Source organism: Thrips palmi, unplaced genomic scaffold (genome assembly GCF_012932325.1).
Source record: "Thrips palmi isolate BJ-2018 unplaced genomic scaffold, TpBJ-2018v1 HiC_scaffold_4, whole genome shotgun sequence".
Taxonomy (NCBI): domain Eukaryota; kingdom Metazoa; phylum Arthropoda; class Insecta; order Thysanoptera; family Thripidae; genus Thrips; species Thrips palmi.
Window position 1 is genome coordinate 2,187,160 of NW_023144631.1, and position 26,863 is coordinate 2,214,022.

Consider the following 26,863-nt stretch of genomic DNA (forward strand, 5'->3'; position numbering starts at 1 on the left):
GAATAAACACTTCATTTTCAGGTGAAGGTTTATCCACACTTCATCGCTCCAGAAGTAGAGGAGAAAACCTTAGCTCAGTAGGAACTACAAGTAGGTCATCTTCCAAAGGAAAGTAAAATTGATTGCAGAATACCAGCCAGTTTCCTCCCTGCCTGCTTCTCAGTGTGAAATGCTACAATTCACTCAATGGTGCAACTGTTGTGAGCAGAAGAAAAAAAGCTTCTCTCTATGAAAGTTGTTTTCCTTCTCCCAGGAGTGTGAAGTGTATATATTTTATACTATGTTGTCTACAATGGATACACTCTTGCAATAATGTTGTTTACAATGTGGTTTTTCTTATGAAGTTAATTTATCTTTCTTCCCTGATGTTTATTTTAAAAATTTAGATGTAAAAATTGTGGTGCATTTTTTTTAAACAAATTTTAATAACATCAGAATTGGTCATTAGTCCTAGGATGTTCTGTGCTGCTCTTGGAGCCACCTGATTGACTCAATCTTTCTAGTCTCATTAACTTTTCATTTTTGCTCCATAGACACAATAATTTGTAACAATCATATTGAGTTTCTCTCGCCCTCTCTATCCGTCTTTATCAGAAACTCCTTGTGAATGAGCTATGCTACAGAATTTTAATGGGTCCAATTAATCAAAGTAAAAGTGGATTCCTTTTCTTTGAATTAAATTTTGCGACTGTCATAAAATTGTACCTTTACAAATTAACTCAATGAACGAATTTTCAAATTTATCTGCTACTCACCTAAAGCCGAGCAAGAACCATGTTTATACCCATTATATCCCCTTGAACTGTGTACTTGTTCACCTGGTGTTAAACATAAAGATCATCATTGAAAAAACAGATTTCCTGTAGACTGTAGTTTCATAAAGGAGTTTCTTTTTTATTAGATTATTATTAATCAAGTTAATGTTGGCATTCAGTTTAGTTAATTTAAAACAGCTTCATTCGTTCATTTGATAGAAAGTGGCATTGTACACACATATCCTTATTGTCCTTAGAGCTAACTCTGTCATCTTCCTTTGTTCCTCTGTGTTTCTTCCTCAGTAAAAAGTTCTCTGCCCCTCTGTTGCCAAAAAATTAGAAATGAAGTGCTGCCTTAGTTTTCCTTTCTATTTCTTCTTATTCTTATTCTTCTCCTCCTTGTTCTATTATTATTTATGTGAATCTTCACAGTTCATTGTGGGAGTGATTGATGCATAAACTGTTCTTTTGTCTCTAATCACTATGTACATACATTCCCTTTTCATGAGCATACCTTTGGATTTGAATTGTGCCACAGTTTTTGTTAAAACAGGGAACAAAGATGAGAGAAATGTGTGCTATGAACTGCTGTAATTTTGAATTGACTGCCTCTGTTGGTCCCCTTTTTATAGTGCACTTTTCTTGCACCTATGCAATGCCTTTTTCAGTATGTCAATGATTTGATATGACAGTGGGTGCATAATGAGTTGGTTGCTTTTATCATGCAAGACTCCGTGTGGAAGAAAGAAAGTCCTTCTTGTTCATGCTTATGGATGATTCAAACTGCATATTTTCAGAGCCATGCATTTAGCAATTTTTATTATTATTTTTTTATGTGAAATGTGTGAGCATCTCAGTGGTATGGAAGTGTATCTGTAATATGATAGGCACAAATAGCTTGATAATCATGGAGAACCTTAGAGAAATTGAGAAGTCTTTAAACATTTCTTGTAGTAGTTGCTGACTATTTTGTGTAGAGTTGTTAGAAACTATTTGTACATTTTCTGTACATATTTTAGATCATATGTTAGTCTTACAGCATAGGTAGCCTGTTTACTTTAGTCTCTCAGTCATTTTTAGCGCTGGTGTGTTCTTATTTTCCTTAGGTCATTGTCTTAAAAATGATAATCAGTGTGTAACATTCTAGTCTTGTTTGTTTGTCTTCTATTAAAGGATGAATTTTGACATCAAAAAGTGCTGTATGTTGCCACCGAGTGCAAGTTAATATGTGGTAGCACTCTCTCTGGGTTTCAATTGCTGTAGCAATATGTTTGGGAAATTAAAGTATTTAATGCATTTCTTATCAGACTAGGTTTCTCAGTAAGCTTAGCTGGTACTTACTACCATAGCTGCATAATAAGTAATGCCTAGCAAATGTTCATGTTTCTCCACAAGATGTAGTCAAGTCCAATGCATTGTATGTATCAGAAGCCAAGACATTTGGAATGAAAGTACAAGTGTTTGGTGTTGTGCTTATGTTCTTCATTAATTAGGCCATGCGAATAGTTTTTGTGTCAAAATCATAGTACAGTACCTCATTATGTCCAGTCTCAGTTAACGCTGACAGTTTGAAGATTTGTTTCTGCATGAACTTCAATTCCTCCAACACAAAAATTATATTATCTTCTTGTACATTTTTTATTTGTTTTATTTTTTAGGTAAAAGTGGACGGGTCATAACGATCATTTTCTTGTTTTGATGTGTTTATTTTTCCTGTTGTTAAGTTTCTACTCAAGATGTTCTTTGTGTAGAAAATGGTTTTCTGTGATAGTGGTTTTGTTTATACAGCTCATGACCATCTCTCTTCTTTGAAATTCTACTGAAAGTACATCAAGTATGTATTTGCTTGTATTGACGAGGATGATAGGAAGTATCTAGAGCTGTAACTTGTTGTCAATTTTGCTTTAATGATAAACAGCTCCAGTGGTTTAAGTTACAATCGATTGATATTGCTTTATACTTTTATTTAGTTTCCAATTTATGTGTGTATGGTTTTTTTTTTTTGGTTTTAGTGGACTGTCCTTGTTTTGTTATGATCATTTTGAAACTAGTTGTCTCCCTCCTCTTAAAAACCAAGAAAAGCAATTTTAATTGTTTATGTGAACTTGATTCCATCCTCATCCTGACACTTAAGACATTTTGAGATGTTACTTTATTCCTTTATTTATAATTTTATGGCTGTATGCTTAAATTTTCATTGTTTGAGGTAAATATTTTCCCCAGGTATTACCATTCCTTGATAATGTTTCTCTTATGAACCAAGTGACACTTGCCCAATTTCATTTCAATGGATAGGGTATGTTGTTCTTGTCAAGGAGGACGGATTTTTTGTGCTACTTGTGGTAATGTGATAATGTATCTCCAGAGTGTCGAAATTGTGATTTACTTTCGTCCAAAATGATACAAAGTAAAATGTGCCATTAGCTGTTCCCTGTTGGCAAAGTATTGTTGCCCAACGTTTATATTAAGTCTGTTTTTATTAAAGCGCATGTTTATTAGGTTGGAGTTAAAATGAATGGCAGTGTTTGAAGGTGATTTCTCTACAAACTGTTGTAACGGAAACAACAGACAAAATATGGAGCTGATGTTTTGCTGTCAGTTAAATGAAATTTGTCAGAATAGGGAAGGATTCATGAAAAGAAGCAGGAAACTTTTGAACACATTTTTTAGTTTCATGATATCAACTACAATGTTTTTCTCATGAACTGTTTGAAGTGGCTGAATGTGCGCTAGGTTTCAATTTTATCTTTTCAGACTTATCAAAAATGCTTGATAAAGTAATATGTCATTTTATTTGTTCCCCATTCAAAGTTTGGTTTTTCATTTGTTTTGTAAGTGACTTAATGAATTTATTAAACACCATACATTTTGACTTGCACAAGTATTATGTACAAAATGATTGATGTTGTGTCGTCAGCATTTTGTTGGTTGTGTTAGAAACAGACTAAAGCCTCCTCTTGTTTCTGTGGCACCGTATGCTGTCTGGTACTTGCATCGTATTATATTAGTAATATTCAGCTGTGATTAAAATATTTAAGTCTAGACATTATTTATTTTAGGTTTTACCAACCAAACAGTAGGAAATGTCTCTTTTGGAACATGCCACTAATCTTTGCTGTGTGGTCTTTGTTACAATTTTTATCTTAATTTTGTTCCTAATGACTTTCATTGTGATGTTGGAAGCACTGGATTGGATTGTGGAGCAGTACCCTGTAAACTTTAGCACTAAGAACAAGAAGGTTGTTGAACACCTCTGATTGACTTTGGCTTTTGTGAAAGGCCTTTTAATTAAACCCTCCATTTTCATCAGTGTCTTTGTATAAACAAAAGGGGATCAAAACGTCCCTTGATTTGTGAGGTGCTTCACTACCTAATTTATTTTCAGTCATAAATTATATGAGCATTAAGATGTTTTGTTATTTGCTGTTGTTTTTGTACATAAATTCAAATACACACCATTTTAATGCACTGCTTGAAAGTGTTTGTTTAATTTATTCCCCTCTTCCCATGAGACGGTTTTATTTTTGTCGGAGAACGAGACTCTGAATCTCCAGCATGAGAGCAACTCAGAGCAGCTCAAAGTTAAAAGACCAGTCACGATGTAGACAATACCTGTCCCACATCTAAAGCAGCGGGTGCGAGGCGCACAGGTCTTAACGGCACGGGGTGGAAAAACACGATTGGAGGAGATTGTGGCGTCAGGTCTCCCGCGTCCCATCCCGCTCCGCGCCCCGCCCCGACTAGGCGCGACACTACCGAACTGGGCAGCTGGGCCCACCGCGACAACGAGTTGTTTGGCCGAACCGAAGCGAACCAGTGTAGTGACACGCAGGAGACCGCGCCGCCTGGCAGGTAGGCAGCTGCACCGCCATGGGAGGGAGGGAGGGAGAAAGAAGAAGAACGGGATTTGTCTCCAGCTCTTGCCGAAGAACCAAGTGCACCGCATTCGGGTCACAGCCAGTCACAGCGTGAACGTCGGGACGGTCGGGACGGGCCGACGACGTCGGGCCGGGCCACCAATCACCAATGTCGATGTCGAGCACTCCGCTCTCGTCTGGGGATGGGGATTCCCTGCTGCCGGTCGGTTCGTTCGACTCTCGTGGCTCGCGCCTTGGGTCTGCAAACGAGGTCGGCCCAACCACCACAGTATCATATAGAATGCGTTCTTTAGTTCTCACAGATGGGTCACGCTGGAGATGGAGACTCGTCCTTCGAGACGCCACCTTCGCGTTGTCGCCTTGTCTCCACGACACTAAACAAGGGCCGCTGGAGGTGGAAGCGCGCGCGCGAGGGGCGGGAGCGGCAGGGAAGACCTTCGTATCCATAGCAACGTTGTTTGTCTCCCCGTTGTCCCCGGAGCTTCCCTCCGCCACTGCAGCCGCACGGCCGCACGCTGACCTTGGCCACCTTGGCTCCTTGCTTTGCCCGCCTTGCGACCCTTGCCGCGGAGTGTGACCGGAGGGGGAGGGGAGGACGTGGGAGGGCGAGCCGTGGAAACGCCGCGCCGCGGGGACACGGGGGCAACTAGACAGCGTATCTGGCACCGCGAACGGCCGCGGACGGCGATTCAGCCACAAGCAGGTCTTTAATCCTAAGGCCCCAAAGGCCCCACCCCGGGCAGCCCTTTCTGAAACGCCGCGTCGCCCGAAACAGCGCGGCGGGCTGGCGGCAGGCCGACTCCGTCTCGCCTGGCGTCAGACTCGAAATTCGGCCCATTTGGCGGACGGCCAGCGACACCGTTCCTCCGCGGCGCGGACGGCTGGACACCTCCAGCCTGGCTTATCGGTCATTGTCTCCAGGTAACCCGCTGGAGCCTGGAGTCTGGAGTCCGCCGGGCGGCCGAGCGGGGGGAGAAAGGGGCAACACACTCGCTGTAGCTGCAGCCTCCAGAGTCTCTGCTCCAGGCTCCAGGTTGCTCCAGGCGGCCGTCTCCCTCCCTCAGGCCGCCTCCAGGCCGCCTCCAGGCCGCCTCCAGGCCGCCTCCAGGCCGCCTCCAGGCCGCCTCCAGGCCGCCGGAGAGGCCGCCTCCAGCGCGGGGCAGTGGTCGAGGCCTGGCGGGCGTTTCGCCCGGGGGAGAGCTCCGGCTCCCCGGCCGGAGCGAGGCGCGTGCGCCGACGCGGGCACCGGGTGAGGCCTGGGTCAAAAGGGGCAGTGGCGCGGCGAAGAGACTCCGGCGCCCAGGCCGGCACGAGAGCGCCCCGCGCCCCACGCGCAAAAACCATCGGTGAGAGACTTCGGTCAAGTGTTGGTTTTCGCCTCGCCTGCGGCGAATCACCTTTCCTTTCGTGCGCTGAGTTTGTCTACGGCACTGAGAGTGCCTCGCGCGCGGCCAGCGCGCAAAGTAAGATCGTTTACGAGCACTTCTCGGTCAAGTGTTGCGTTATGCCTCAGCCTGCGCGTTACCCATCACCTTCCTTGGAGAACGCCAACGCCGGTTTCCCGCTCATCGGGATCGACGAAATCCTCACAGCGCCTGCGGACTGCAGGCCAGGCCGTTCTTTACTTTACAACGCCGGTGTCGCAGTGCCCCCTCACTCCCCCCCCCCCTTCCCAGGGGGGCCACGCCGTCTGCCTTGTACTTGTTCCCACATGCGAAGGCACATGGCTCGGCGCCAACTCGGAGGGAATGATTAAAAAAGAGAGGGGAGGCGGTGGGGGGCTGGGGCCTTCCAGGTGTGCCTTCCAGGTGTGCCTTCCAGGCGGGCCGTAAAGACGGACTCAGCGCAAACAAGGCGCGATGAGTCGATGAGTCCACCCGGGGGAGGGGGGGGGGGGCATTTCGTCGCAGCAGATCGCCACCAAGTTCTGGTCCTGTCGAGACCAGCAAGGGGTCCACATTCTGGGGTCCCGTTTATTTTTAAGGTTAGTTCGCGAATCATTCCCACCGCTGGGGACGAGGAAGGAGCACTGCATCGGGGCGATTGTGGATTGCGGGTGGCATCGGAAAGCGATGGCTGGTCATTCTGGTCATTCCCCTTCGCCATTGGCTTCTCGGGCAGCAGACCCATTCCGAGGGCCGCTTTCGTCGCTCCGTCTCTGTCGCACTCATGGGGCATCCTGTGTAGGGGCGAGAGAGACAGAGCGACTCTCGGAAACGGTCTACAGAACAGAGCTGGCTGGATTAATCCGGCGTCCGGCCGATGGGCCCTCGCCTGGCCTCCACCCCACTGTGGTGGCGTTGGTGGTGGCGGTGGTGACACTGACCCAGTGCTGTCCAGAACGCCCAGAAAGCGGAAGGTTGCTTCCGGTCCGGCAATGTAGGAAGTGCCCGCGTAACATCTCTAGCGCCCCGGCGGCGCGGCGGCCCGTAGGAACCAGATTGGAAGCCGAGCCATCCGTCTTCCCCTCCGATATCTCGCTACGGTTGGAGCAACAGGAGCCAGTCAAGTCCGTCTAGTCTCGCGGGGACCGGGGACCGGGTCGTCTGTCGTCTTGGAGCTCGTTGGTCATGTCTGCAGCGGTCCGCAGCTTTCACCGCCGGCCGCACTGCGCACGCGGTTTGGCGCTGGCGTCGCCGATTTGGCCGATTTGGCGCCATCTACTCGGAAACGGAAGGGCTGCACGCGGCGGTCGCCGCGACCAATCGAACCCGACTCGCCGCTTCGTCTCTCTCGCACTCACGGGACGTCCCGCGGGAGTGCGAGGGAGACAGAGCGACGAATCACTGCGGAGCCAGCCTGCTGGACCGTGCCGACCTTACCCGTTACGCACCGTGGGCACCGCGGTGACACCTCACTGGCTGGCTGCAGAGTCGTTTTCGTCGCCCCGTCTCTCTCGCACCTATACGGGACGCCCCATGAGTGGGACGGAGACAGAGCGACGATAACGACCCTCGGAATCAGTCTGCTGGCCGTCAGGACGGACGACACCTGCCTGACCCACTGCCACCGGAAACGAGACGCACTCGGCCGGCCCCTAAATTCGCCACACAGCAGACGGGTCGTGTCACGCCCCGCTCTCGAGTCATCCAAGACACACAAAAGAGAAACTTTTGCCATCCTCTTCTTTTTGGTCCGGACCTGCAGTGGGTCAGGTCGCGCCAGGCAAACCCGCAACACACAGGGGCCGCACACGGGGACGCTGTCGATGTCGGCTCCGATGTAACCCAAGCCGTCGCAAATCGCCACCTCGCCGGCGGGCAGTCTGAAAGCAGGAAGGTTTGTCGTAGGCCCGACTCCTTCAAAGACTGGCTGTCTGGCGCAGCGGCGCACGCTGAGCCTCCGGAGAGAACCGGCCCTAGCGCACGGTGGCACGGACGTCGGGCGACAGCCGACGGCCGGACTTGGTGGCGGTCGGAGTGCATGACGCGGACGTCCACCGCGCCACCGTCCCTTGTCCGTCCACTGTGACACGTCAATCGCACTGGCACCGGGTTACCAGGACTTAGCACGGGCGTCCGGGCCTGCCGGAGCCTGGAGGCCGGGAGGGTCCGCCGGACGAGGGCGGCTGACGGGGCTGGACGGGGCGGAGCGCGAGGAAGAGTGTCGGCGACGACCCGAAACCGCCGACGTCGCATTGCGATTGCCCCGAACGCCCTTCGCCCCTCCGTGCCGGGCTGCCGGTCGATGCGGGAGGCGCTGCTGGGCTCGTGCTCCGACCACCGCCCTGACCCTCTAAACCGGCACTTCACGCGAAATCCCTGCCCTTCGCCAATCACGCTTTGGCTCAGCTGGACGCTATTTCGCCCGAGTACGCGTGGCTGCTGCAGGCACCTACGACAACTTGCAGGCCGTTCGCCGGGCGTGGGCTTGACCGCCGCCTCGCCCACCGGGGCCCCCACCACCACCGCCCCCGAGCAGAACAAGTGCCCCGCCAACCTGTGGACGGTGGACCGGCTGCCCGAGCACTTCGACCCCGAGTACCGCCTGCGCCGGGACGTCTTCCCGCAGCACTACGACGTCAGCATCGACATCAACATCGGCGATGGCGGCAAGTTCGACTTCGCGGGCCACGTCGACATTTTGGTGAGATTGGCGTGCAGCTGCGCGGCGCCTCGGTTGGATCACTGGATTTCAACGTGACACTCGCGTGATGTGTGCCCAGGTGGAGGCGACGGAGCCGACGAACAAGATCTATCTGCACTCGCTGGACCTGGAGGTGGAGCCCGTCCGCGTGGTGGAGGCCGAGGGTGAGCGCGAGGTGCCCGTGCAGGCCCAGAGCCTCAACGTGGAGATGGAGCAGCTGCGCATCGAGCTCGGAGACAAGCTGGCGCCGCACAAGAAGTACGTCGTCAAGGTGGCCTTCAAGGGCAAGCTCGGCGACGACCTCCACGGCCTGTACAGGTCGTCCTACCTGGACGAGGCCACCAACACCAAGAGGTAAGAGGCGGCCCGACATAAAGATGTCTCCGCGGCTTGACGGCTCTGACAACGCTGCCCTCCATTGCAGGTGGCTGGCGGTGACGCAGTTCGAGGCGACGTACGCTCGCAGGGCCTTCCCCTGCTTCGACGAGCCCGAGTTCAAGGCCACCTTCACCATCGACATCGGCCACAACTCGGCGCTCACCGCGCTCAGCAACATGCCGGCCTCCAAGACCGGGCCCCAGTGAGTATGCACTGTGAGAGAGGTTGGCGTGGCGGTGCCTCCCTCCTTCCTCTTTGAGGAGGCTGTAATTGGTGACATAGCCATAAACTCCCACGACACTGAACACTGACTCCCACTTGATTGCAGCGCCTCCATCAAGGGCTTCAACCACACCTACTTCCCCAAGACCGTGCCCATGTCCACCTACCTTGTGGCCGTCGTCGTGTCCGACTTCTACGTCACCAAGTCCGAGCACTCGGAGGGCCACGCCGACGTGGCCATCTGGGGCCGCCGCGACGCCGCCGGCCAGATGGCGTACGCCAGGGACATCGCCCCCAAGGCCCTGGCCTTCTTCGAGGAGTACTTCGACATCAAGTACCCGCTGCCCAAGCAGGACATGGTGGCCATCCCAGACTTCAGTGCGGGTGCCATGGAGAACTGGGGCCTCATCACGTACAGGTGCGTCACGCGCGGGACGTCATGGTGTGTGTGTTCGAGGACAATGGCAAACGGTCCCTTCCCTTCCTTTCCAGGGAGGCCCAGCTGCTGTACGACCCCGCCGTGTCGTCGCAGTCGTCCAAGGCGCACGTGGCCAACACGGTGGTGCACGAGCTGGCCCACCAGTGGTTCGGCAACCTGGTCACCATGAAGTGGTGGTCCGACCTGTGGCTCAACGAGGGCTTCGCCACGTACATGGCGGCGCTGGGCACGGCGCACCTGCACCCGGACTGGCGCCTCATGGAGGACACGGCCGTGTCGCAGGCCCTGAGCGTGCTGCCGCTAGACGCCCTGGAGTCCACGCACCCCGTGGTGCGGCCCATCGAGCACGGCCGCCAGATCTCGCAGAGCTTCGACACCATCACGTACCGCAAGGGTGAGTCCGCGCGTGGCCGCGTCGCGTCGGCGAGGACGTCCAGCACGTCGCCGTCGAGGGTCTTAACCCCGTTTCCTTTGCCGGCCGCAGGCTCGGCGCTGCTGCGCATGATCCACTCGTTCCTGGGCGAGAAGGCCTTCAAGCAGGGCGTGTCCCGCTACCTCAAGCAGCACGCGTACGGCAACGCGGAGCAGGACGACCTGTGGGAGCGGCTGACTGAGGAGGCTCACCGCGAGGGCTCGCTGCCCGCCTGCCTCACCGTCAAGCGCGTCATGGACACGTGGACGGTGCAGAGCGGCTTCCCCGTCGTCACCGTGCGCCGCGACTACGACAAGAACACCGCCAACGTCACGCAGGTACGCGGCCACCACGCACCCCACTCCCGTCAATCTCTTGCCCGACTTTAAACATCTTTCGCTCTTGGCCGCGCAGGAGCGCTTCTTCTCCAGCAAGAAGCACTCGGCCGAGGAGTGCTGGTACGTGCCACTGAGCTTCATCGCGGCGCCGGACGCCGCCAAGACGGCCAAGGCGCTGAAGGACGCCGCCGACTCCGCGACCCACGCGCCGCAGGAGTGGCTGCGCTGCCAGCGCGACGAGGCCGGCCAGATCGGCCAGACCGTGGCGGGGCTGCCCGCCAAGGACAAGTGGGTGCTGTTCAACGTCAACATGGGCGGCGCCTACCGCGTGCAGTACGACGAGGAGAACTGGCGGCTGCTGGCCGCGGCGCTGGCCGACCCCAAGCAGCGCAACGCCATCGGCGTCGTCGGCAGGGCGCAGGTCCGGTCCATCAGGGGTCCATCGCCGACTCTTTGTGTTTCATTTCCGAGTTTGGAATTGAGAAGCTCATCTTGAGGCTCCCCCTTGCCGCAGGTGCTCGACGACGCGTTCGAGCTGGCGCAGACCGACCGCCTCAAGTACGCCGTGCCGCTTGAGCTGGTGAGCAGCCTGCACCTGGAGGAGGAGTACCAGCCCTGGCGCGTCGCCCTCGGCGCCCTCAGCCGCATCGACAACCTGCTGCGCAACGACTTGTACTACGACTTCTTCAGGGTGAGTGAGTGGGAACTCACGCGCCGCTCAGAAGGCGCGAGAGGGAGCGCCTGCGGAGCGTGGGATAGGCCCCCCCGCAACACAGCCGTGTGCTCCCCCGCCCGCGCGGCCTACCCCCGCGGCGTTCTGCATGCCCAGCGCCCAGCTTGCCGACCAGCTCGGTCAACACCGGATCCGTTTGCTGCTCGTTGCAGGAATGGGTGAGCCAAATCCTGCGGCCGGTGTTCGAGAAGCAGGGCCGCATCCGGGACGCCGTCACTGACTTCACGGCCAGCAAGCTCAAGAACCTCATCACCAGCTGGTCCTGCAAGATGGAGGTGGGCGACTGCCTGGAGCAGACGAGGGAACTGTTCGCGCAGTGGCGCGCCACCCCGGACCCCGAGAAGAACAACCCGTGAGTGAGGCAGGGAATTGGCGATCTTCAGAAACTGGCGCACGTTCACGATGAGTCACGCCGTGTGCTGTGTCGTTGCAGGATCCCCCAGGACCAGCGCTCGCTCGTGTACTGCTACGCCATCCGCCACGGCAAGTCCGAGGACTGGATCTGGCTGTGGGACCGCTACCTCAAGTCCAACGTGGCCTCGGCGCGCGTCACCATCCTCAGCGCCCTGGGCTGCTCGCGCGACCACTGGGTGCTGCGCAGGTAAGTCGACAGCTTTCTGCTCCGCGACATGAGAGCGGCGTTCGGCTTTTCGTCGCATTTCGACCGTCGCCGTCTAAACCGTTCCGTCGCCGCCAGGTACCTGGAGTGGGGCATCAACGAGGCCTCCGGCGTGCGCCTCCAGGACTCGTTCTACGTGTTCTCCGCCGTGGCCAGCACCGAGGCGGGCTACCCCCTCGCCAGGGACTTCCTATACCGACGCACCAAGGCCATCGCCAAGCAGTAAGTGGCGCCCACCTGTTCGCCTGCCCGCCAGACGGCCGGACAGAAACAAGTAGAAAATGCAGCGAAACACGACTAAAACGTTCTCCTTGTTCCTCAGCTACGGGACCAGCACCACCAGGATCGGCCGCTACGTGTCGTCGATAGCGAACCGCATGAACACCGAGGAAGAATACCAGCAGGTAAAGAAAACGCGAGGACGCATGCATCCTCCCACCCCCCAAGAAAAAAGCCCCCACTAAAATGTGAACGATTTATTCGATTTTAGCTTGTCGAGTACACCAAGAAGAACAGCGACTACCTGACGCACGCCGACCAGGCCGTGAAGCAGGGCCTGGAGAACGCGCGCAACAACGTGCAGTGGCGGCTGGGGCACGCCGACGAGGTCTACAAGATGATCCAGGCCGCCCTGGGTGGCGAGGGCAGTGAGACCTTGCTCAGCGTGGTGACCGACTCTGTCTGAGGGGAGGGGGCCTTCCCTGGCCGGGCGTCACGTTGCCCTGAGCCATGAGTGCCGCGGCAGCCGAGGGCCTGGAGTCCTAGAGCAGGTGGGGCTGGGCTAGAGTAGTGACCCTGTACGGAGGGAGAAGAAGGGACATGAGCGGTGGCCGGCCGGCCGGCCCAGCGGGTCGTACGTACCCCCTCAGCTACGCTCAGCCAGCTGTGATTCTACTGTGACTGAACTGTGATTCCGTTGACGTTGACGTGTGCCATCAGCCCTATCGTTATCGTCCTCTCCGTGAGTAAAAGGCGCCAACGCCCAGCAGAGCCCCCATATTTTGTTACGTTTTGTACTGAGTGCGTCACAAGTATGTTTTGATGAAGATGTGTCTTTCAAGGGCCATGTCACCGATCGGCCGGGCGAAAATCTTGAACGCGAATACAATAAATTATTGTAATTACAAAGCGAATGAATCGTGCTTTTTCCATTCCCTTCATCTTGGGGTAACAGTTTGGTACGTTTAGGAGGGGGAGTCGGGAAAGTAAAAGGAGACATTCGTTTTCGTTGTTAGAACAAATTTATTTAACTTCACTTGGAGTTTAGGAAGTCTCAAAAGTGAACAACAATTTGCTTTTTTCAACACAATTTCATGTGCAAAAAAGCACTGCACAACAGGTAAGAAACTAAAGATCCCTTTCACACTAAACATCCAATTAAATCACAATCATTACTTTGCACTATTCTCAGTGTAAAATGCATGTAGTTTGTGGAACCGGTGCTAAGAAGAAGCCAAAGTCAACAAAACAAATATTTTAAATAAACAGCAATCTATTTATTACAGAGGATTTCCAAACCTGAAATGAATACCTAGTGTATTGTAGTGGCACAATGATCAGAGGCAAACAAATACAAATTTACAGAAACAAATTACAAATAAAATAATGTTTTGCATTTGTTTCCCTCTGATCAGCAGGCCACATAATTCCAACCTAACCCATTTTGGCATGATGGTCAGGCTCACCCGATCAAATTTTGGTTACCACTCTGGAATTTGAATTTTTAAGTATGGAATGTGTAGTATGTTGCTCAGGACTTTCTTTCACACAAAGCCAATAACAATCAACAACACTGAAAATTTGTTTTACCTGTCTATATGTATCACATTATGTACAACAATTAAGAAAATATACATGTTCATATGGGCTTCAATTTACATTATCATACACAATATCGAAATGCCAGGCACATCTAAGAATAAAGAAACGGCAACATCTGACAACTGATGTTTCTAGTAATGCTGTGTTACAGGATGATAAAATAACAAATTCAGAAGAAAAGACAGAGCAAAACAACCAATACAGTTTTGGAAATTTCTACACAGCCACAGGGAAAGCAGAATAAAACACACATTAAAAAAAAATAAACAAACAGGAATGTCAAGAAAAATCACCAGACACAAGAAGTGTAAGGAATTAAATCTTAAGCTACAGTTGATAAAATTGCAAGCGAGTTGATGCACTCACAGGAAATGAGTTCAATGCTACAGCAGGAAGAAAGAAATTCATCGAAATTTCAGACAGGTTTTACAAACACACAAAAAAAATAATAATAGAATTTGACCTCAAACGCCGGTTAGACTCAGAGAAACTACTGTACTAGGTTCAAAAATTATCATTATTATTGTTATTATTGCTGGCAATGTTACACCCTCACATACAGCACTACAAAGTTTGCTTCAATAAAATATCAAATAAAAGCAGACTCATCATGTAGTAGTCTTAATTTAAAGATAAGAGAGAGAGAGAAAAGGAATAAAGAAGTGAGAAATGTGAGGAAAAAAAAGAAAAAAATAGAAAAAGGAAGATTGATGTAGATGTATCAGCTTTGAGTCAATTCTGAGAAGGACATCCACTGTACCTTAAAGATAAGTGGCAAATCTTTATAACCACTTAAAAATTAAAAACAACGTATCAAAGAGAGATACAAAACATAAGAGGCGGGGAACCATGGTTTCCAATGCTCAAACTTATGGCACTAATATTTGTTTCTTGATGTATCCCTCAATATGCTGTAGACTTCCATGATAGAACTCAAATAAAAAAAAAAGAATCCTTTCAGTAGCTTGCTTTTGACTCAACTTTTGACATCATCTAAATTCACAAAACTAATGACAGTTAATAATACTGTTGCACATGAACTCCTTTGGTCTTCACTTTAGCAATTACCTCCCACTGCTGACAGCATAAGGATAAGATAAAAATCAGGAAAATATTAATGATACTATGCACTATTCAACATAGACAAATAATACGATCTTACAGTCCTGCAACAGGACAAAACATGACAATAGTATTCTTTAGAATAAAAGAGCAATCACCTTGTTACATGCACCTAAAATTTAATAAAGAAAACGCAGGGTTGTGATAGGAAGCAAGTCCACAAAGAGTTTGTGGCTTGGTACGACACTACATCTGCAGCTACACATTTTACCAGGTTTTGTCAAATAAAAGATCTATTGCTCAGGAAAGGCACAGTGAGTCAGCACGTTTAGAACACCAGAATGATAATTAAAGTGCTAGGATTACTAAAGTGGTCCCTACATCATAAGCTACACTAAAAATGGTGCATCCACCGTGAAAGACATGAAATAAGACCAATAATGTGAGTTTAAGAGAATAATGAAGAAGCCTAAGAAAAGAAATAACAAATCTGTCCTTTAAACTACCCAGAACTGGCCACTCAGAAGCAAACTAAAACTTGTGAGTCTAATTAGTGCACAGGAGTCTCATTGAAAAATGGCTGTCTTCAAATAATGTGGCATCAATTCCCTATCAAAGCTTACAGAAGAGTTTGCCAAATAACTCCCACCTTCATAGTAACATGTAATTTCAAATTCTGAAATATTAATAGAATATACAGTAGGGTCATTGATAACATTCCAATATTGCTCAAAAGTCTTCACAATTTAGGCCGCTACAAGCACATATCTTTTGTGAAAGTAACCCCTCCTTTATCACAAAATCAACAGATAATTTTAAAAAAATATCTTTGAAGTTTCCTACAAAAGAATGATGAACACACAGATCATATAAATATGACCAAAATATTGAGTTGAGGAACATCGTAACTTCGTAATAAATGTTGTAACTTCATAAAAAATGGTGAGAAGCAACATCAACATTAAGTAGAGAAAACGAAGTACTTTATTTTTAGTGTCACTAACAAGCAGATGCAAGGAGAATGTATAACATGAGAAAAATCCCTCAGTTGATACCAAAGTCAGCAAGACATGCTGTAGCCTCTAATAAAAGATTCAATTTTTGCCATTTCTTTACATTTGCCCGAATTCCATGATTCCCTTTTTTAAAAATCTGACATCAGAGTTCTGGAAGAAACTCCTTCAATTACGCCGTAAAACATTACAAATATAACTTCTACTCATGACAAAATTTACTAAAACTGCGTTTTCTTTTCAGGGAAAATTCTCAAAAGAACGCCCTTAGATGCAGATCAAAACATGAGGGATGTTGATTTAAGCTGAACTAATTACATAAAAACAATAACCAAATAAGTAACATTTATAAAATTGCACTATTACAACACAGCATGCATCCAGTTTTCAGAATTTAAGAAATGACAAAGTAAAAAGAGTTAGACAGAAATAGTCCTGGCACTGCGCAACCCTGTGATAACGCGATATAGAAATGTGTGGTACACCTAAAAACTTAAAGACAGTCTGTAAAGTACAGTAAACATTCTCAGTCAACTATCGGTACTCTCAACATTAGTTAAATAAAAAGCTTCAAGAAAGCCCCAACACTATGACATCAACATGAATGGAGAAGGAAAATGAGGAGAAGGTTGGGGATGGGAGACATAGTTGTAAAGTCAGCAAAATTAGAAATACAAAATATATAGAGTTATGTCCAACTCTAATATCTTCTACATGAACTTTAACCATCAATAAATGAAAATCTACCTTAGTTCAAGGCTGAACTATTTGTCTCAAATGTACCTAGTACAATGATTTTTTTTTCTGGCTCTATACACTCCAATTAAGATGTAAAGATTAATTTGGTGATGTGTACTAGAAACTTCAATTGGTCAAGGAATACGAGCATAAAACAAAAGGTACGGTGTCAGTGAAGAGTTCTTTGATTGCTTGGGAGCCAAAATGTCTTCCAATTGTTGCCTACTCAGAACTCTGACGGTTTCATCGTCACATTCCAACCATGCAGGTTCTGGTCCTTCTTCCTCAGCCTCCTCATTCCCCGCTCCACTCCCATTCACTGCAATAATCTTTTCCGCAGAGTGATATGATCTATTCAAACGAATTCCACAACAATCCAAACTTCGACAGGTATTCCTATAGTGTGGATTTGTAAGATGGTTTGTGGAAACAGCATCAGAAGTATTTGATTTGTTTCTGGAGAAAAATTTAAGTAATCCCCGACCCTTTTCGCTGTCAGGTTGATTGCTTCCTTTGGTGGCATTGGTGGCAATTAAACTTGCAGTTTTGCGTTTGTCCTTGTCACAAGAGCGATACTCAGAAATAGGATCTGAAGCTCGTACATAAGCTACATAGTGACCCGAAGCAATTGTAGCTCCTAAATGCATAATTACTCCATACAGCTGGTACCTGTGTTTCACGCCCTGTTCCTTAGATACGGCTTCAAGGCATTCTTCACAGAAACAGTCCAATATCAAAGGAGTTGGCATGAAGTCATTTACCTTGGACATGCAAACCATTGATCTGAAATAATAATAAAGAAAAATATAATGAAATAGTACACACAATAAACCAACACAATTTCCTTTGAAAAACAAATCAACAAAATGTACCCAAAAGTTGAGGAAAATCTCTTCATTTGAAGAGTAAGAAGCCGTGGCAATGTTTCATAACGAACAGATCTTCGAGCTTCATTATATCTCAAGCAATGTTCGCACCAATATTTGTTCACATGGTGAAGCAGTTCTTCTGTGACTACTGATGATCTGTAGAGCTCTGAGATTCTCTTTCCATCTTCTCCTGTTGAAATCGTAACATGATAACAGTATCTGATAGAATGTAAATGTCATGAAGTAGGAAAAGATAAGCACTTACGAATCTCTGGATCTTGATCAGAAGCAATCGGAACACCAATTTCGTAGAAAGCTTCCTTCATTTCAGTGATACATTCACATTCCAAGCATCTTGTGCACAAAACCATTACACCTTCAAAATCTTCTTCTATAAAGTTAAGCCTAGTTTTTTCCTCAGCATTATCAGCTTCATCAGTTTCTTGCAAGGGTCTTAATGAACAAGAACCATTTTCTTTGCCAGCACTATCCCCATCACTAATTTCATGTGCTTCTCCATTTACCAATATTCTAGGCTGTAAGAAAAGTTATTTCAGTCATAAATGATGACAGTTGTAATAGATTGGAATCACATTTGAAGTTTAAAATCCGTTAGATATACCTCATTCGGTGCAGGCTCAATACTGGAAGTTGCTTCACCATTACTGGATTGTTGACCAGTGGCATTGCCATTACTTATCACAGATGGTTGACCACCATTTTTGCCACTTCGATTAGGTTTGAGGAAGTTTTCACTAAGAGGCTTTTTGCGCTTCCATGACTTCCTCATACCCCATTTTGCACCACTTATACTTGATGTTGAAGAAGACAGACCCACATGGGCCAGAAGGGAACCTTTGGTTTCTTTTTTGACATCCTCAACGCTTGAAGCACCATTACATAGCTCTATAAACAAAGAAAATTCATGGTTTCACTTTAGGAAATAGCAAACAATCGATTGAAAACGAGTGAAAACAAACCTGAGTTTTGATGTGATTCTAGTTGTTTAGCTAGGTCCTGACAGGTTTCCCGCATGTAATTCAACAGGCATCCAAGCAATTCATGGGCATCGTGTTGTTGATTCCCCTCAAAAATGGGATTTACCTCTCTGGAAGAAACAACTCAAAATTTTAAATCTGATTTGAACTATAAAAATATACAGAACAAAGTCAGAAGTTAAACTCACCTTAGAGCATGTAAAAACACATCAGGTTGGAAGGGTTCTGTACTTTCCTTAAGTTCAGCATTGTGTAGTGACTCATATACTTCATGCAATTTTTCAGAAACAGCTTGAACCCTCTTTTTGGCATATGACTCACTTGATGCTCTCATTTGTTCCACATTCCAATAGTGTTTACTACTTAAACCTATACTTCTACCAAGAGATGAAGACTTCACCTGAAATTCAAACATAGTAAGTCAGAAAAAATACTAAATAATGTTTTTATCTACTTCCTACTTCAGAAGTGGTACAACAAATACCATACCTTTGCTGTATTGTCGCGTGAAGCCACATCGGCAAGGTCATTAACGAGGTGATGGAGTTTATGTAAAAAGTGAGGTGCAAAGCGAAGTGTATACAGAATGCTGTTCAAGAAACAGGTATTGCCCAGATTGCAAAGAGTCGCAACAAGTGGGGCATCACTACTAGGACTATCATCGCTTGCTGGAATTGAATTCACAGAATCCGAAACAAATCCATTCAGCATCATGCCTGAAGTAAATAAAACATAAGCAAGTAAATTAATTATTAAAATTTTTTTTTTTAAAGATAACATGTGCACATGAGTAAATGCAATTTAGTACCTGATTCTAATGGACCAGTCAAGGCTTCCCTCCTGAAACGAGTATCTGACTGGGGAAAGTTTTTCTTGAATCGTCTCTTGTTTGCGTCAACTCTATTCACTGTCACACTCATTTCAGACGGTGAATCCGCCTCGGCTGTAGATGGCTTTGTCCTCCCTTTCCCAGACAGGGAGAGGCAAATCTTTTTCCTTGGGGGAGGACCGCTGGTTTCAGAAGCAGAGGTGCCTGTTGCAATCACTGTCATCTTCCCTGCACCTGTTGAATGATCAATTCAAATGACAATAGGTACAGGAACGAACATAAAAAATAAAGAGACAAGACTGAACGCACAAAAAGACAGAAGAAGAAAGGAACTGGGCACAAATTACCAACAATACTTAAGTGCCAAGAGAAGGTTATGTGCAACATGAATATTTGTATTATCATGAGATAGCAATGCGGGTGTATGACATTAGTAAAAAAATTAAAACAATAAAATTTAAGACTAAAAAACAATAAAATAGGGAAACTGAAACAAACAAATGAAATACCGTGACAGAAGCTTCTATCTGGGTAATGCAAATCAAGTTGAAGAGACTGAACTAGTAGCCTACATCAAGAAGGTCATGAGACAAGCCACATATCCAAACGAAGCCCAGCGACCCAGCAAATTAGATGTCACGGTTGGGGTCGACACTGTTGAACCATAAAACGAAAAGAATTTCTTGGGAAAACCGTTACCGTCCGATTTAAGCCTAAGCCTAGAGCTACACCAGCGCAATGTCAATTCGTTCCCTCTAATGCACAGCTCCACGTCACACAAATGACAATAATACTCACGAGAATTCCCGATATGGAGTCATGGAACTGATAGAAGTCCCAATTTGCATCCAAGTTTTAGACAAACAAACAAAACTTGATCTCAACCGGGTTATGTGACATTGAAGCCTCCATTTTATTTTCGTGCTCTGCCTGCGCTCGTAAATACCTTCGATGGTATCGATCGAATGTAGAGAGATCGACTATCCGTAGAGAGCCTCGAATCCTCGAGTGGCGCTAAATTTTTAATTAGCGAGGTGGAAGTGCAAATAGTCCTACTTCATGGTGCAAACGTGCATCTGATAGTAATTAGAGTACCAAAGCAATAATGGACTCTTCATGTAACACATACTACAAAATAGGAATATGGTGGAGATGGATGACAAAAATTGTGGACTACATCATGTGAGAAACATGCGTTTATTACAAATGAACAAAAACCCCAATGAAACAGAGTGGGGACAATTTTTCAAATAGAAATAAGTAACATCAAACTAAACATTAAATCCCATTGATAAAGGAGTAAAAACGATTTCTCTAAAAATAAGGTATTTTGAAAATCCATCACAATTGATACAAAAACACGTTGATTTAACAATTAATAATGATTCAAGTAAAAAGCTCTCCGTTTTCCTTCTGAGACAAAAAATGTTCGCTAGTCGCTATCGGACGCGTACGTCTTGATGTTGTCGAGTGCGCTGCCGCCGCTGGCCGTGCTGCTGCGAGAGACACTGCGCGTCATCCGGCGCTCCCTGTCGTCCTCGCCCACCTCCTTCTTGACGGCCAAGGCAGACATCTTGTCCACGCCCACCTTGCGGCCCGACGGCGACGACACCAGGTGCACCTGCAGGTGCTGCATCAGCTCCTCGCGTTCGCCGTACCGCATAAAGCACACCGAGCAGGTGTACGGCCGTGGCATGCTGGAAAAAGGAGGTCGTCGTTTCAAAACATATTCGGAACGATGCGCGTGATTTGGCGCCCCACGTCTCCGCCTCGTACCTGTGCACCTGCTTGACGTGGTTGTTGAGGATGCGCTGCGAGGCGAACGACGACACGCACACGCGGCACTTGAACGGCTTCCTGAGGGTGTGCACCGCGCGCACGTGGCGCTGCACCTGGCTCTGGTGCCAGAACGTGGCCAGGCACAGCTTGCACAGGAACGGCTTGGTGTCCTGGAGGCCGTGTCCTGGGCTGAGGCTGCTGCGGCCCGAGGGGCCCGAGCCCGAGCGCAAGCGGCACTGCGGCAGGTGGCGCGACAGGTTGTGCACCGTGTTGAAGTTGGCGCCGCACAGCGGGCACGCGCACGTGGTGGTGCCCTTGGCGTGCATGCGCGAGTGCTGCCTCAGGCTGCTGGCCTCCGTGAAGCGCGCCTTGCACTCGGGGCACGAGTGCGGCCTGCCCGCGTCGTGCTGCTCCCGCTGGTGCGCCTGCAGCAACGCCTGGGACGGGCCGCGCCAGTCGCAGTCGCCGCACCTGCAATGCCAAAACAGTGCGTCAGTGAGTCGGTGCGACTTGAGCCCGCCCCGTGCTTCCCTCGCCACGCGGCCACGCACTTGAACTTGCTGCACCGGTGCCGCAGTCGGGTGACAGCGGTGGACAGGAGGACGCCGCAGTCTTCGCACAGGTGCAGTTTGGCCTTCTGACTGGAGTCGCCGTCGCTCGCGTCCACGTCTACGTCGTCCTCCTCCTCGGTCCCGGCGCGGGTCGTCTGCACCGCGTTGTTCAAGTCGATGCCCAGCTTCGAACAGTGAACGCGGACTTCCGAAGTGGTGACCTGCAACGCCAAGTTGTAGAGAACATCGAGGAGGATAGTCTCAGAGAGGAAGACAGGTCCTTTACGCACCTCGGCATCCTCGGAGGGCTGGCCCGGCTTGCCGGCCGCGGCCAGGTTCGCCTCCAGGAGGCGTACGTTGGGCTTCACGTCCAGTGCGGAGTCGCGGCTGTCTGCGGGGCTCCACAGTTCCTGTTTAACAGGCACTGAAACAAGAAAATCAAAACTTGATGCTCCAACAAAGTTGACGGAAAAAGAAATCTACGTCGGGATTAGAAGCCATGCCTCCCACCTAAGAATCGCAGGGGGTCATCGTGGTCGTCGGCTTCATGGAGGTCGAAATCCTCGTAGGTTTCGTACTCGTCGTCCGTGGAGGACCTTGGAGAGCACTTGATAGAAGGGTGCATTGAGGTGCTGTCTGAATTCAGCCATAGCTCGGTGATGACAATATCTGCAACAGAGATTATGTTGAACTTACTTGCACAAACAGACAGTGGGTGCTCAGTAACTACTAAATAGCATTCTACGCATGCCCCATTCTCAAACCAAACTACTGCTACAATACGATTCTGAAAAGCAACTGCCACACTCTCAGCAGAATACATTAACCTGGGGCTTACGACCACACAAACCTCTAAGGAACGAACCTGTGAGGAAATTCTTAAACAAAAATATAAAATCAACAAAACAAGCAAAGAAAAAAAATTGAAAATAGTTTCACCAAGAACGAGAAATACTAGAAAGAGACTGGTCAGGGTAGGCAGTTTCCGTCTGGCATTTCAGTTCTTGGAAACACACAGAGAGACAAGAAAATAAACTAACACTGGATCTTGAGTCAATAAAAGTAAAAACAAATCAATAAAAATAATTCTAACAGCGTGTATCGCAGGGGCATATATTTCGACAGTAACAAGGTTTGCAAGAAGTTCTCCTGAGCATCGCATTTATTCTTGTAGAGTTCTAGGAAGAAGAGATATATTTTCAATGCTACAAAATAATGTCATGGTGAAAAATGCAAGTAACAGTAAAGTTCAGCCAAAGAATGCAGTTGAAGCATGGTTAGCACAATTAAGCCATTTGAGTATATCAGTGACATGTCATGCTTTTAAACTGCCTTCAGAGGCACCGTAAGGCACAGCAAACAATCTAAAAAGATGTACCTTTGATGTACAAAGTACATAAAAAATATTTCGCGTTCTATTTTATTTCGGCAACAGGCTGATCAACAAATAACCTCTGAGCTTGAAGACACACATTCACAAACACTTATGCCTGTATCCTTTGAGCGACCGAAGACCTTGAAACGAAGAAAAGTGTGAAACATAAAACGAAAATAATTTAGAAGCTTAGATAGTTTCAACTTCAACTGAGGAAGTACTTTAGGCTACAACAACATTGCGGCGTTACTTACTCAGCAGTTCATTTTCGAGAATTCCCGCGATAAGCAGGAGAGGGGAAGGGGGAGGGGGTGGGCGCGACCGAACGCTTTCGAGAAGGCGGTGACCGGTTGAGGTGTTTTGTTTTGGTTTGGGTGGTTTGGGGAGGCGGTTTCAATCTTTCCGAAACAAATCTCTCATGTTCTCGAATGCTTTTTGCTATTATTCAATTTTATTGAAGTGGCAAGAGCTTCAATGAGTATGCGCACAGCCTTTTTAAACTTTGTCTAGCTTTTTCGTGGCTTGTTTTGTCTTCTGACTCCTTGACACAACGTTTCTCTGAAGGTCATAGGAGCCTCAAGCCACCTCAAGCATAGATCACTTTTCTTTGTTTAAAGCTTTAAGCTGTTTATGTAAATGGCATGGCAAGACATCAGAATTATCTACAAGGACATGCCAAACGATTTGTTGTAAGTTCTCACAATTGTTCCTCTTGTAATCTCATGCAATAATAGTTTGCTTGGGACAGTCTTTGCTGCTGAAGTTCTAGTTGTGATTCATATTTGTGTTGTTGGGTATAGCTTATATTTACCTAATCTCTTATTATTTCATGTTTAATATCACCTTATCATTATTTAAGCTTGGAGACAACTGGGCTGAGCCATACACTATTGATGAGTTAGCAGTTGACTCAAAGAAAGTTGCAGAAATTTCTTCTTGGCTATCATCTCATGTGAGTCTTCTCAAATAAGCTCCTTTTCAGCAAGTTTATCACCTGTCAAAACATTGACCTTTTTCCCCATTATTGTCGAATCAGAGACGGAAATGTGGAATTCTGCTTCTTACGGGACCAACAGGCGGTGGCAAAACAACTGTTGTCAAATGTGTAGGTCGTAGTTTGGGTTTTGAAATAAGAGAATGGATTACACCACTGGACAGAGACTTTCAAAATGGTACATCAATTTACCTAGCTCTTGTATCTTTACTCTAGTGCTTCATTTCTTATTTTGATCATTGGCTATTTTATTCAGGGGCAGAGTCTGGAGTATTTCAAAACCAAACAGAAAAGTTTGAAGACTACTTGTATTCCTGTAGCCGGTATGCTGATCTATTTGTTAAATCCTCGACTGCTGCTTCACTTCTTTTGGTAGAAGACTATCCAAACATATTTTTGCTGAAACCAGAAATATTTCATGATTTATTAGGGTATGTTGAGCATGTAATATTGAAACAGAAAGTTTTGTCTTCAGGCTGTCACATTTACTGTTCTATGACTATCTATTTTGTTCAGGAAATACTCTATGACTGCTAAGGCTCCCATCATTTTTATTTGCTCCGATGTGGCAGATAGAAATTTAAATATTGAAATGGAACTATTTCCTGCTAGTATCCAGATGAGACTTGGAATGACACATGTAAAGTATGTAATTTTCTTTAGTTTTTGTTTTTTGGACTTGTTTTGGGTGTTTCCCTTCCATGTATATTTTTCCTCCTCAGGTTGAATCCTGTTACCAAAGCAAAAATGCTGCTAGCAGTGAAACGCATGGCATCTTATTTGCAATCAATATCTCCTGGGTATAAGCCTCCACCTTCAGACGTTGTGAATGAAATTTGTGAAAGTGCCAGTGGAGATGTGCGATATGCCATGTTGACTCTTCAAATGAAACCTCAAGAAGGTCTGCCCTCATGTCCTTGATGTCGCTCCATATAATGTATGATGTGTGGAACTTCATCTATCTTAATTTCCACAGATGTTGCAGCACTATTTGATTTGGCTGGAAAGAAAGGGCCCACACGAAAGAAGACAAATGCACAGAAACTCACCCAAGAAGAAGAAGTTGTCTCAACTTGTGGGAAAGATGATCGAGTGGGGATTCTCCGGGCTGTGGGCCGTATCCTGTACCCTAAGTGTATGTGTGTTATTAGTTGCCTGATTTTGTTGCATGTAGTAATCATGGGATATGTGTGTAGTTAGTATGTGACTCCCTTGTTGGATGTGTCTATAGTTGTAGTGATTGGATGGGTGCCATTCATTTTCTGTTGTGTAGCTATCTGTATGGGAGTTCATGTGGATGTTGGATGTCTTTGGAACTAAAAATTGGCTAATTTGTGATGTGCAGGGCAGTCAGAAGGAGATAAACCCCAGAGTAGTCAAGTGAAGCGCAAGAGGAAAGTGGATGACAAGCATCTTGATGCCTCTGTACCAGGAGCAGAGTGGATTCACAACCCAAGCACTATTGTAGACTCTTATATATCTTCTGCTGGTTCTCTTTTACTGTTGGTTGAAGAAAACTACCTCAAGACTTACTCAGCTATTGAGTCTGTCTCTTTAGCTGCTAGGTGCTTAAGTGATGCAGACATTATGATGAATGGTGTGGTATGTAATCATTGTTTTCTCAGTAAACTTTTCTTCCACTCTTGACGGAATTTGGCAGTAATTGTCTACTTTTTCTACAGGGTGTTGAAGCTTCAAATGAAATATGTTTGGATGCATTTGTACGAGGTGTCATGGTGCATAATAAAATTCCCAATAGAGCCTTTACTCCTGTTAAGGGGTCACGTTATCATGAGCTCACGAACACTCAACAAAAAGTGTATGTTTGTGGTTTTCCTTTAAATGAACCAAAACACTCTTATTTTTATTTTTTTTATTTTCAATAATTTTTTTTCTGTTTAGCAATGCCTTGACTGAAACACTTTTTCCACTGTACCCAGTCAGTCATACTGTTTTGATGAGTGATGTTATTCCATACATGCCCTTTTGCTGTGCGGAACATCTCTCAAATGGTGAGCTTTTCATTATTCTTTGCAATCTTTTAGTCTTTTGTAAGTGTGTCTTATATTGCCTTTAAATTAACTTCAGACCAAGGCAGATTTGCATCACATGTAACTTCAATGGAACCTCTCAAAAGTTTCTGGTAAGTTGCTGGAATAGAAAGACTTTTCTTTGTGCTTCCATCATTAATTGCCCTTACCTTTTCAACATTTATTAAATTCCTCACTTCCAGTGAAAATTTTAGATCTTTTAAAGACTCACAGAAGGAGCAAAAATCGGAGAAAGTCACCTTTTTTATGTAAGTTGTTTCTTGTAATCATTGATTTAGATACCTGATCAGAATAATAGCTAATGGTTTATGCTTGAATCTTGAAGTGATCCGAAGAAACAAGCTGTTCAGCAGGATGACGAACTTCACATTTCTGAAGATGAGAGTGATGATGAGTAAGTAAAACTTGATTAGACTCATTCAAAGGCATACATATTTGGATGCATAACATGTAACTTTCATGTAACAGCAACAATGAGGGAGCTAAGAATCTATCCATGCTGGTTGATGCCATAGCTGCAGATGAAGAGTAAGTTTACCCCATTCTTGAAACAAAGGATTGATTGGCATCTGATTGTATTGTATCTTTTCTTTACTAGAGAGGATGAAGGTGCCCATAATTTAACTCTACTTGAAGAGGCTATAAGAGAAGATTCCCAACAAGAAGTTGACTATGCTGCTCTCCTGAATGATTCGGACGATGATGATCTTTTGCTTACTCAGATGTGACAAGACTGATGTGTGTTCGGTTTCCCTCTGCACTCAAGAGGGAAGTTCTGTTTGTGATACTGTCTGTTGATTTAAGTGGTTTGTTTTTTGTTTCATTAACTGTATTAATTTGAAAGTACTGTAGTTGATTTTTCTTTGGTTGAATCAACTTTGTCAATATAAACTTAAAATATCAAGTTGCAATGGTGTCTTATA

General features: G+C 46.8%; 5 protein-coding genes across 13 annotated transcripts in view; 3 read left to right on the forward strand and 2 right to left on the reverse strand.

Moving 5' to 3' along the window:
- The window catches only part of LOC117649950 (kinesin-like protein KIF13A), a 44,046-nt gene extending 39,813 nt beyond the window's left edge, over positions 1–4,233 (forward strand). For all 4 annotated transcript variants that reach the window (XM_034393155.1, XM_034393156.1, XM_034393159.1 and 1 more), the window contains one exon: positions 22–4,233. In XM_034393155.1, coding sequence (XP_034249046.1) covers positions 22–116 — 95 coding nt within the window. In that variant the 3' untranslated portion in view covers positions 117–4,233. The remainder of the gene's footprint in view (positions 1–21) is intronic.
- On the forward strand, positions 1,663–12,993 carry LOC117649501 (aminopeptidase N-like). The gene is made up of 16 exons (XM_034392369.1): positions 1,663–1,705; positions 1,775–1,781; positions 1,929–1,954; positions 8,484–8,719; positions 8,799–9,073; positions 9,144–9,299; positions 9,426–9,737; positions 9,812–10,152; positions 10,243–10,508; positions 10,585–10,929; positions 11,023–11,199; positions 11,394–11,593; positions 11,675–11,842; positions 11,939–12,082; positions 12,183–12,264; positions 12,351–12,993. The coding sequence occupies exons 1-16, from the start codon at positions 1,663–1,665 to the stop codon at positions 12,543–12,545; spliced, it is 2,973 nt and encodes a 990-aa protein (XP_034248260.1). The 3' UTR covers positions 12,546–12,993.
- Positions 12,994–13,082: 89 nt separating this feature from the next.
- LOC117649957 (ubiquitin carboxyl-terminal hydrolase 1) lies at positions 13,083–20,142 on the reverse strand. Of its 2 annotated transcripts, none has more exons than XM_034393167.1 (9): positions 19,989–20,142; positions 19,170–19,424; positions 18,851–19,077; positions 18,550–18,761; positions 18,344–18,471; positions 17,986–18,269; positions 17,629–17,899; positions 17,367–17,553; positions 13,083–17,277 (listed from the first exon to the last, which is right to left on the reverse strand). In XM_034393167.1, the coding sequence occupies exons 2-9, from the start codon at positions 19,411–19,413 to the stop codon at positions 16,629–16,631; spliced, it is 2,202 nt and encodes a 733-aa protein (XP_034249058.1). In that variant the 5' UTR covers positions 19,414–19,424; positions 19,989–20,142; the 3' UTR covers positions 13,083–16,628. The 2 variants fall into 2 exon arrangements, with proteins under 2 accessions (XP_034249058.1, XP_034249059.1); XM_034393168.1 differs by lacking the exon at positions 19,989–20,142 and adding an exon at positions 19,700–19,910.
- A 226-nt stretch (positions 20,143–20,368) lies between these two features.
- Positions 20,369–23,189, reverse strand: LOC117649965 (zinc finger protein Xfin-like). 3 transcript variants are annotated; one of them, XM_034393186.1, is made up of 6 exons: positions 23,150–23,189; positions 22,031–23,035; positions 21,811–21,944; positions 21,521–21,741; positions 20,967–21,440; positions 20,369–20,887 (listed from the first exon to the last, which is right to left on the reverse strand). In XM_034393186.1, exons 2-6 carry the CDS (start codon positions 22,341–22,343, stop codon positions 20,623–20,625), a joined length of 1,407 nt encoding a protein of 468 aa, XP_034249077.1. In that variant the 5' UTR covers positions 22,344–23,035; positions 23,150–23,189; the 3' UTR covers positions 20,369–20,622. The 3 variants fall into 3 exon arrangements, with proteins under 3 accessions (XP_034249077.1, XP_034249078.1, XP_034249076.1); XM_034393187.1 differs by lacking the exon at positions 23,150–23,189 and having other exon boundaries at positions 22,031–22,189; positions 22,973–23,143; XM_034393185.1 differs by lacking the exon at positions 23,150–23,189 and having other exon boundaries at positions 22,031–23,143.
- A 49-nt stretch (positions 23,190–23,238) lies between these two features.
- LOC117649958 (cell cycle checkpoint protein RAD17) lies at positions 23,239–26,851 on the forward strand. 3 transcript variants are annotated; one of them, XM_034393170.1, is made up of 16 exons: positions 23,239–23,373; positions 23,460–23,584; positions 23,755–23,847; positions 23,932–24,067; positions 24,146–24,320; positions 24,406–24,534; positions 24,612–24,790; positions 24,866–25,024; positions 25,235–25,491; positions 25,572–25,708; positions 25,792–25,901; positions 25,978–26,032; positions 26,123–26,188; positions 26,266–26,334; positions 26,409–26,468; positions 26,539–26,668. In XM_034393170.1, exons 2-16 carry the CDS (start codon positions 23,537–23,539, stop codon positions 26,666–26,668), a joined length of 1,803 nt encoding a protein of 600 aa, XP_034249061.1. In that variant the 5' UTR covers positions 23,239–23,373; positions 23,460–23,536. The 3 variants fall into 3 exon arrangements, with proteins under 3 accessions (XP_034249061.1, XP_034249060.1, XP_034249063.1); XM_034393172.1 differs by having other exon boundaries at positions 23,251–23,373; positions 23,513–23,584; XM_034393169.1 differs by having other exon boundaries at positions 23,240–23,584; positions 26,539–26,851.
- The last annotated feature ends 12 nt before the right edge of the window (positions 26,852–26,863 follow it).